Here is an 8,766-nt window from a genome sequence, read left to right as displayed (position 1 = left end):
CAGTTAATACTTCCAACAAATCAAAATTCACAGTTTGACTAACCATACATATAACTCCTAATGTTAACTAGGTGTGCTATAATTTTAAAATTAACAGCAACTGCTGAAAGATTCATCTAGCTCATGGTCCACTGATTTATGAATCATCTGTACATCAGATGTCTATCCTAACCTGAGCAATGTGTCAGTATGTAAACATTTCTTCATGGAAATATACAATATGTTCAGGACAGCGGGCACAGGTGAAATATTTAAAGGTGCAGCTGCGTGTTTCCTTATGTCTGTGGCTTGGCATGCTTATACAGTTCAAGTGTTACACTACAGCATGATGTAACCGCATGAGAAATTAAAAAAAAGACACCCTGACAGTCTAAAGAATTTCAGGCATGAGCTCAATCAAGGATTTTATGACTTTGAATGATGGTTTTGACCTCAGATGACATAACATATTGCTTTTCTTGTCCTGTGCCAGTGCAATTCAAACCTTAATTTTCTTCAGCAAAGAATGTGTCAGGTTCAGCACACTACATAACGTCACTGACAGGCATGATGGTCCTTGTGCAGCTGATTGCTGACAGATGTCTTGGTTACATGAGTGAAATCTCTAATTCATTTACGCCATGATTTGTCCCAGAGGCAGATTAAGTATCAGCACAGGCAGAGAAATTGTTAATAGGAGGACATGAAAGAGGAGATATACTACATCAGGGAAGAGGAGGTGAGTAAGCCTGTGTGAGGGGCAGGTAGTGAAAGTTTAGATAAAACAATACAAATGGGGAAAAGTGCATTAGGACATGAATGCAAACCAACTTTGAAGGAAGTGGGGGGGTTAGCTCATGCTGTATGAAGGAGGGGACAAGTGGTTAATCACTTGCAACGTGATTCTCGTTATACAAGGTGTGCCAGCGCTCAATCTTCTTGTCCTTGTTCTTCAAACACTCATACCAGTGCTTCAGCCGCTCTCCTTTGGCAGTGATACCCAGCTGACACCCACCTGTCAGGGAGGATGTGAGGTGTGAAAGGCAGGTGGTGAACAGGTGAGAATTTCAGGTTTATCGAATCCGAGCAATGAGACTTCTCAAATACCTACCGATGTAGTCGTTGGACTTGCCGATATCGTAATCCCACACAGAGATATCTAAAGTCTTCTTGGCCAATTCGCTGTGTTTGATGTCATAGCTGAATTCCTGGAATTTAATCAAGATATTAATTCATCTTTCCCAAAGCCACTTCCCAACATTTCCATACTTGAGTTGCAAAGAATAAAAACACAGGAGTTCAATAATCATTTGAGGTTAACTCATTTTTACTAATTGCTGCCTTCAACCCTCAGCTGTCTTACAAACCTCATTAAACTCTGGGTTCAAAGTCCTCTTCTTGATTTGTGTTTTGCACTTGCCCTTCTTCCCCATGTCAGGTTTCAGACATCTGTGAATTGTACATGTATAGAATTTATACCATTTCTGGACTCATGCATTAATCTGAATGTGCTTCTCATCCTGCTCTACCTACATTTTGACATATGGGTCAGAGTAGCCATTAGCATCCATGGCAGCCAGGTGAACGCAGCGCACCACACCCACAATGAGACGGTTGGTCTGGGTGCTGTACATGAGGGACATCAGAATCCGGCCGCGCTCCTCCACCTCTCCGCCATCTTTCCCCGGCTAAGACAGAGCAGAGGGGGGAAAAAACAGTTCAGTGGGATTCATGATGAGATTTGTGTGAACTTCTGGAGGAATGTGTCATGTTTAGACATGCTTGGAAATAAAAGCTTTGCCTCATCTTCGTAGAGAGCGATGCCTCTGGCTCCCCCGGCTGTCGCAGTTCTCTTCGTCTGTGAGGGGGGTCAAGATGGCAGCAGGTCAGTAAGAGATTCAGACAAGGAGAACAAAGAATTGTTTTGGATGTAACCGAGTTTCACCCACAGGGACAACTCTCTCAAGGCACACGTTGAAGTTTTTCTTTTGGTTCATCTTCAGTTTCTTCAGTGCCACCCGGGTTTCCCCAATAAACTCATTATGCCCGAACTTGTCTTCATCGCAGACAGACAGCCTGTGGAAATCAAAAGAGAATCTAAATCAGACAGACCTGTTGCACCTTTAAAAGAGTCAAATGAGGGCAGATTAACTTTGAAACATGCATAAAGGGCTGTTGCAACTAAATGAGTGATTCAAGTTGACCTGAGGGTCTTGCGCTGCATGTCCTCATCTGTCAGGCCGTGGTAGGTGAGGGTCTCGTTCCATGCAGGGTTGCGGGTGTTTCTCAGGGTCTTTGTGCGCAGTTTGTTAGACTGTTAAATGCAGGGTAGATCAAGATGAGGAAATGGAAATATCTCGAGGCAAGTTACCACAACACAAGATCCCTCACATCCGTGGTTTGTGCTATTTTATCACAGGAATCTACATGGTGCTACTTCCCATGAAAAGGTGTTTCTGCAACTGAGACATGCCCCCTTCTTCACTACTACACAGTGTAATTCACCACACTAAAAATGCACCTTCACTACAACTTGTATTTTATTCGTAATCTATAATATCTTGATAATCTGTAATCATTTATTTCAAGATATCATCCTTAATGCCAATTATAGGCTTTTGTGAATTCACACCACCAGGTGTCAGGCTTGAGCTTGTAGAGAGGCCTCTAATCAAACCACGGGGATCTAAAATCTCCACGTTTCCTTTTTTGCTTAGCAGGATATTAAGGTAATAAATCTTTAAAAGGAAGTAAAAGCTTGATGTAAGAAAGGTGCGTCTTTTACCTTACTAGCCCCTGGCAGCAGATGAAGCTTGACATAAGGATCTGCCAGTCCGTTTGAGTCCATGGGCTTCAGTCCCTGAGGAGAGACAGAGCACCGTGTCCATCATACCATCGTGCACTGCAGAGAGCAATTAAGCTAAAGTGCCATTCAGGAGCATTTTACCATAAACCACTTGATTGTAACAGTCCCTTTGTGTGAGAGAATGAGGAGAATAGTGGTACCTTTGCTTTTAGGATGCTACAGTGGAGGCTGTTGCTTTCCTGTTCATAGAGCAGACTGAACTCTAGAGAACCCAGAGTGGCTGAAAGAGACCCAGATCAGTCATTACATGAGACAGCTCGTCTGTTTTTGAATAATTATGAGTATAAATACAGGGAAAGACAATCCTGTAATTAAACAACGCTCAACTTGTGAATAGAAGTGAGAAGCACCAGGCCAGGCTGGACAGAAAGGGTGGACAAAAAAAAATTCTACGGATAATTCTTGACTTTCAGTCTTGAAACAATCCCAGCCTCCTTTTTACCTTAAGTAAACAGCACAGAAATCTCATTACAAAGCAGGGGCGTATAATATAAAAGAAATCAAATAAACACACAAATCTCAAAGGAAGACATTCAGAAAATAAGGTTCTGGGTAAAAAAAAAAAAAAACTAGAGTGAAATGCTGCCCACACACATTTTCTTTGGAGGAGTTTCATTGCTAGCACAACTGTTGGGGGACAAAATGATCAAATGTCATTTGTTAATTTTTCTTATGCAACTGTTAACTTGTCTGGCCTAAAAAAATCAACTTGTGGCTCCAACAGCGCTCTTATAACTTAACTCTCTGCAAGGCCATACATGTGCTAAACATAACATGCTGTTGGCATAATGTTTAACATGTTAAACATTTAGCATGTTAGCATGCTAACATTTGACTTGGCAAGAAACACATTTTACAGCCAAAACTGATGGGAATTTTTTTGAAACATAAATCAAAGTATTAAACAAGTGAAATTTTCAGCTGATGATAGTGTTAGATGAAAAGTGCAAAAGAAAAAAGTAGGTGCAAAATTTCATATAGTGAATAATGTTGGGACGTTTCAGTCGGACAGTAGCATAGAGCCACACTTGCATGGCTAAGAACAAGCAGCACTATCTCATCCACCTTTATTTTATGATCAGACATATTTATAGATTTGATTGGTTGTTGCTTGCATCAAACACACACACACTTGTAGAGATAAGACTTCAAATTATGATTATCAAACTATATCACGCTAAAAAAATAGCATCAAGTGCTGTTTAACTCTGGCAAATGACACTCTTTATTACTCTTGCTGTATATTACTTTTATTAAGTTGAAACAATCAGCACACGTAGATCGATAATACTAAAGAAGTCACAACCACTGAAACCAGTTAACAGCTACCAGTTCGCACCGTCACATCCCTACAGAGAACAGGCACATGAAACCATTGCTATTTCTGCCATTTTCACTCCCAACACAGGGGATTGGGTCAAACACAAGGGGAATCTATATCCTGTTAGCCCTGTTGTATCTCAAACTATTTGCACAGCTCCGTATTCCCGGACCTCAATAAAATAAATTAACACCCAATCCCCCAAGGAGAGAATAAAGGCCGTTTGACGCTGCAGGCGCAGAACATGAATGGCATGGCACCATTCTCGCATTAACATGGGATATATGAGGAAAAAGAAACTGAGCGATTACACAGTAAGCTGTGCAATTGCTCAGTTTCTGTGTCACTATTGATTTAGTGATTCTCATCTTTTTTTGCTTTAGTTCCTCAGATATTGATTATCGTGCTTCGATAACAAATGACGCTTATCATTTGTCATTTTCTACCCATCTTAATATACGCTGCCAGAATGATATTTGCTGTTTGTTGGGATTTGTGGGTAATTTAAAGATATGAATTATAACTAAAAGGCAGAAATCAAGAATCAACACAATATGACTCAGAATCCCTAAGGCGAACAGAGAAGCCTGCAAATTAAGGCATCAGCGCCAAATACTGTATGCTGCATGACAATATGTTTTCCTTTATGAAGACAAAGACACCCCATCTGGTGCCATTTACCTGAAACGAGTGAAAAGAAATCACTAATGTCAAACTGTACATGAGGTGAAATCGAAGCCGACACATCAGCCACCTCACTGTATGAGAAGAGTGAGCAGATGGTGTACTCACTGGCTTCATCAGAGTCATAGTCGTTGGCTTCCTCCTCCTCCTCAGCTGGGGGAGGTTGCTGTCGGGCGGGAGGAGCGTTGTAGGCAGCAGGCTGTTTCCTGTCCTCTCTTACTGCAGGAGGCGCTCTCTGCTCTGGAGGAGCTGCACCAGAAGAGTAAGCACCCCCATCTCCTGCTACTGGACCCACAACCACATTTAATTATCTGAGAGTGCACAAAACGACACCACTGGGGATGCAATGTTTGGTTAATGCTTGGGACTCTATTTAAGGACATTAGCTAAGGATTGTGTCCCAGCTGACTCTTACCTTGCTGGGCCAGCGTGGTCGATGCAGCAGGCTGAGGTCTGGAGCTCTGGACGGGCACCATCTTCTTCATCACCACGGGGCTGCCCTGCCCTGCCTCCTCAGGGCCGGCCCCACCCGTGGCCATGCGCCCAACTGATGGTTTAGGGGCCACAGGTGGGTAACCAGCACGACCCTGAGGCTCTGGTCCTAAAAATAAGCATGAATAGCATCATACATTAAACACACAGACGCACACTATACATAAGGGAGACACGCATAATCACGCCACTTCAGGCTCCTACTGCAGTGGAATCTGTAATACTCCCTAGTCTCTCTGGATACTTTTGATGTTGCAGCTTTTTCGTTGCAAAGGCATTGACCTACATACACTACAACAAGCTGTGGCAGTCGACTACTGTACATGCAGTGGCTATATAGTCTGCCTGTCTGCTCGAGCTGCCCCTTTCTTTTATGGGGAAATCGCATTGCTCAGGCAATCGCACTGAAAGTGTGAAATAATGCAATGTGGCCCATCATGGCAGCACCACCTGCAGGCTCATCCCATGTCACAGCATGCACCTTCCGATAGCTTAATTGAGCTCTTCATCCCCCTCTTCTGCAACAGTGGGCGGTGCTGCCAAATTTGGGAAGCAGATAAAAGGTTTGATGGTTTGGAAAAGAGCAATGAGAGGCAGGGTTGCAAGAGGACTCGTGTGCAGATGCTGATCTGAAGATACAGAAGAAGCTTTGAAAAACTGTTCAGTCAGACTGAAATTTTATATATACATATATAGTATCCTCAGTAGCCTCTGTGTTTGTTTTTACTTTAGGCATGTATTTTCAACTGAACATGTTGGTACTGGTAATTTCATTGGTGTAATATCTGGGTGGGCATCTAACATAGTCAACCAGCTGGGGGGGTGCTATGCACTTCCTGTTACTCCATGATTACAGGTGACACTCTGATTTGAGTCGGTGCTGAATTTGTTGGGTCATTTGTCATCTGTCATGACATCTGGAGCTGGTAGCTGCTAACTAGACTCCCCCCTTGTATAATGTGGGACAAACACAAGCATGAATGTGTCTTAGCTGATGAATCAGCATGTGTTGAAATAACGATGAAAATATCATACTAACAAGCCAGGCTAACAAGCTAGCACCTTCCAAGCGGAAGCTAGGTAGCCTACCTTGCTAGCATTGCATGTGAATACAAAAGCACAATGGTATTTTCCCAAATGCTAAATGTTGTAAAGTGACTGATAGCTTAAATCACTAATAATGTGGATTTGTTGAAAATGGGGGAGGAGTAAAAACATGTATTAATGTTTGTAGTCTATACAGTGTTCTCCACTCAGGAGCACACCACTGAAATGATTAGCATATCCTGTAGCAATGTAGCAGCATCAGTCTGGCATGGGAAGCAGCCACCCAACGTTACATGTTCAAAAATGATTTTATGCAAATATACCAAAACCAGCTGTCAAGACCTGCAAAGCCCCTGAAGTAAAAATTCACGGTGACAGAAAAAAGACTGCAAACTAAAGCTGCAGGGGCGGCTCTTGGCTGTGTCTACCTGGTGCTTGTGGTTGGGTTACTGCCTGTCTGGGATCAGGGGCTGGTGGCCCCTGGGGCTCATATGCATCCTGGGCACCCATCTCTTTTTGTTTAGATAATGGCATGGGCGATGGGAGGAAATGCTTAGGAAAACCTTTGAAGAACCAGGCGCCAGACCTCTTCCACACCTGAGAAAACAGAAGAAATACATGCCTCACAGGCTTTCCAACACTAGATCTAATTCTTTTATTTGTTCACAGGTGTAAAGCACTCACCTCTCGCTGTTCTCTGCAAATTTTGCATAGCCACACAGCGCGTGGCCGGCTGCCACACTGTGTACCACACTTGGTGCACATGTTCTACACGACAGGAGAAAATAGAGATTTCCAGCTGCTTGCCATTTACAATGTTATTACAAGTGCACAGCTCACAGACCATGACCTATTATGTTTTTGCAACTTTTGTGTGAATTGCAGCAGAGTGGTGTGTCTGTCTCATTACCTACCTTTTTGCAGTCCTCACACACCACTGAGCTGACCCCAGGTGAGCCCAGCTGCTCCCCACACAGCAAACAGCGGGACATTCCATCCCCACACACAGTTTTCTTCATGTCGTCCAGGCGGTTTATCAAGCGCCTGCAGCAGCACAGGGGGAAATCTTACTTAAAATGTCACCGTTAATTATCCCAGGTCAAAATATACACATCAGTCTCAGCAGGCGATTTTGTGTCGATATACACATAACCACTGCACGTTTTAAAATCTCTTACCCAATTCTCTCCTGCTCCATGGCCTCCATTTTCTCAGCACGAGCAATTACACTGTTTATAATCTCTTTCTCTTCATCTGTCAGGTCTGGACCTGGACCAGGGCCTGGCTGCATGGTCCAGTTGCCCCTGTCAGCCAAACATATTCTCCAGTTGCTTCCATGATTTTACTAAATGATATTTGATCAACACATTTGCATGCTTCACATTCACTGTTTGGATGCATAGAGCATACAGAAACGAATAAATGAACTCGGCAACAACTGCTTTCTGAACAGTTACAGAGCAGATGTACGTGATGCAGATGGAAGAAGTGGAGTTTGTCTACTTACTGTTCTTTATCACTGTGTGACAGATCACACATCAGCGGGATGCAGGTGGAACAAAGGAGAGTACAGCGTAGGGTTGGTGGACTTCCAGAGAAGGTTAACTGTACCAATCAATCTGACAATCATGCTTACCTAGCATGCATGCTCCTCTGCCTGTCGTTGGACGCCCAGCGATCCGAGCTGTTGCTCATCACCGTGTCCGTCATGCTGCACTGTCACAGTCTGCAGGTGGACAGAAAACACAGAGATGAGCTCAGCAATGGTCACATGATCTTAAACTAATGTCCTGAGAAGAGCTCTTAATTTGGGTCGGAATTAATGGTTTTGTTAAGTACAGTCAGAAATCTTCAAAGTCATGACTAGATTGCCAAGTTACGTCCCTTCAGTCTACACTTTCTATCTTCTATTCTCTTTAGCTCATGCACCACTGACTTAACCATCATCATGGGCTGCTCTCTTGTCACAAATTACATTTCTTACTAATTTGTGAGCCACAACATTGCTGACCCTGCTGACCCCTGACATGTTATGCTTTTTGATTTTTTTCCCCATTTCTTGAGTGTGTTACATAGCGCTTGTGTGCAAAGCTACAAAGCCCAATGTCGATGCCAGAAAGGCCTCTTTAGTAGTTTGGTGTCTTCCGCTGCTTGCCTGTGTCACTACGTAACACAGCACCACCTCCAGCCGGTTGACCACCCTCCCCAACTGAATCCTTATGCATCTACTTCGCTGTCTGCCGTCGTTATGCAAAGATACGGAAGGGACAAGCAAACCACACCGGTTTCTCTCTGTTGTCTCTCAAGAACCAACTCTGAAGTCTTCATCTACTCTCAAGGCTGTGGAATAACTGTATTTCGGGTGAAAATGCCCCCT

At 43.4% G+C, this 8,766-nt stretch overlaps 1 protein-coding gene across 1 annotated transcript; it reads right to left on the bottom strand.

Annotated features, from left to right (window-relative positions):
• Nucleotides 1-863: 863 nt before the first annotated feature.
• LOC121606888 (rabphilin-3A-like) lies at nt 864-8,099 on the bottom strand. Its single transcript, XM_041937485.1, has 17 exons — nt 8,026-8,099; nt 7,897-7,908; nt 7,568-7,693; nt 7,304-7,433; nt 7,074-7,157; nt 6,818-6,986; nt 5,260-5,451; nt 4,959-5,135; nt 2,986-3,065; nt 2,765-2,839; nt 2,184-2,293; nt 1,929-2,055; nt 1,781-1,837; nt 1,513-1,667; nt 1,347-1,428; nt 1,091-1,187; nt 864-994 (listed from the first exon to the last, which is right to left on the bottom strand). Exons 1-17 carry the CDS (start codon nt 8,097-8,099, stop codon nt 864-866), a joined length of 1,878 nt encoding a protein of 625 aa, XP_041793419.1.
• Between the last annotated feature and the right edge of the window lie 667 nt (nt 8,100-8,766).

The sequence above is a fragment of the Chelmon rostratus genome, chromosome 5 (assembly GCF_017976325.1).
Source record: "Chelmon rostratus isolate fCheRos1 chromosome 5, fCheRos1.pri, whole genome shotgun sequence".
Classification (NCBI taxonomy): domain Eukaryota; kingdom Metazoa; phylum Chordata; class Actinopteri; order Chaetodontiformes; family Chaetodontidae; genus Chelmon; species Chelmon rostratus.
This window is presented reverse-complemented; position numbering and strand designations above follow the sequence as displayed.

Bases quoted from the DNA above. Each gene is read 5' to 3' on its own strand.
- LOC121606888 (XM_041937485.1), bottom strand. From the start codon at position 8,099: ATGACGGACACGGTGATGAGCAACAGCTCGGATCGCTGGGCGTCCAAC. The intron at 2,840-2,985 runs GTACCACTATTC...GTCTCTCCTCAG, and splicing joins GTAGCATCCTAAAAGCAAAG to GGACTGAAGCCCATGGACTC. The intron at 1,188-1,346 runs GTTTGTAAGACA...ATTAAATTCCAG, and splicing joins TGAACCCAGAGTTTAATGAG to GAATTCAGCTATGACATCAA.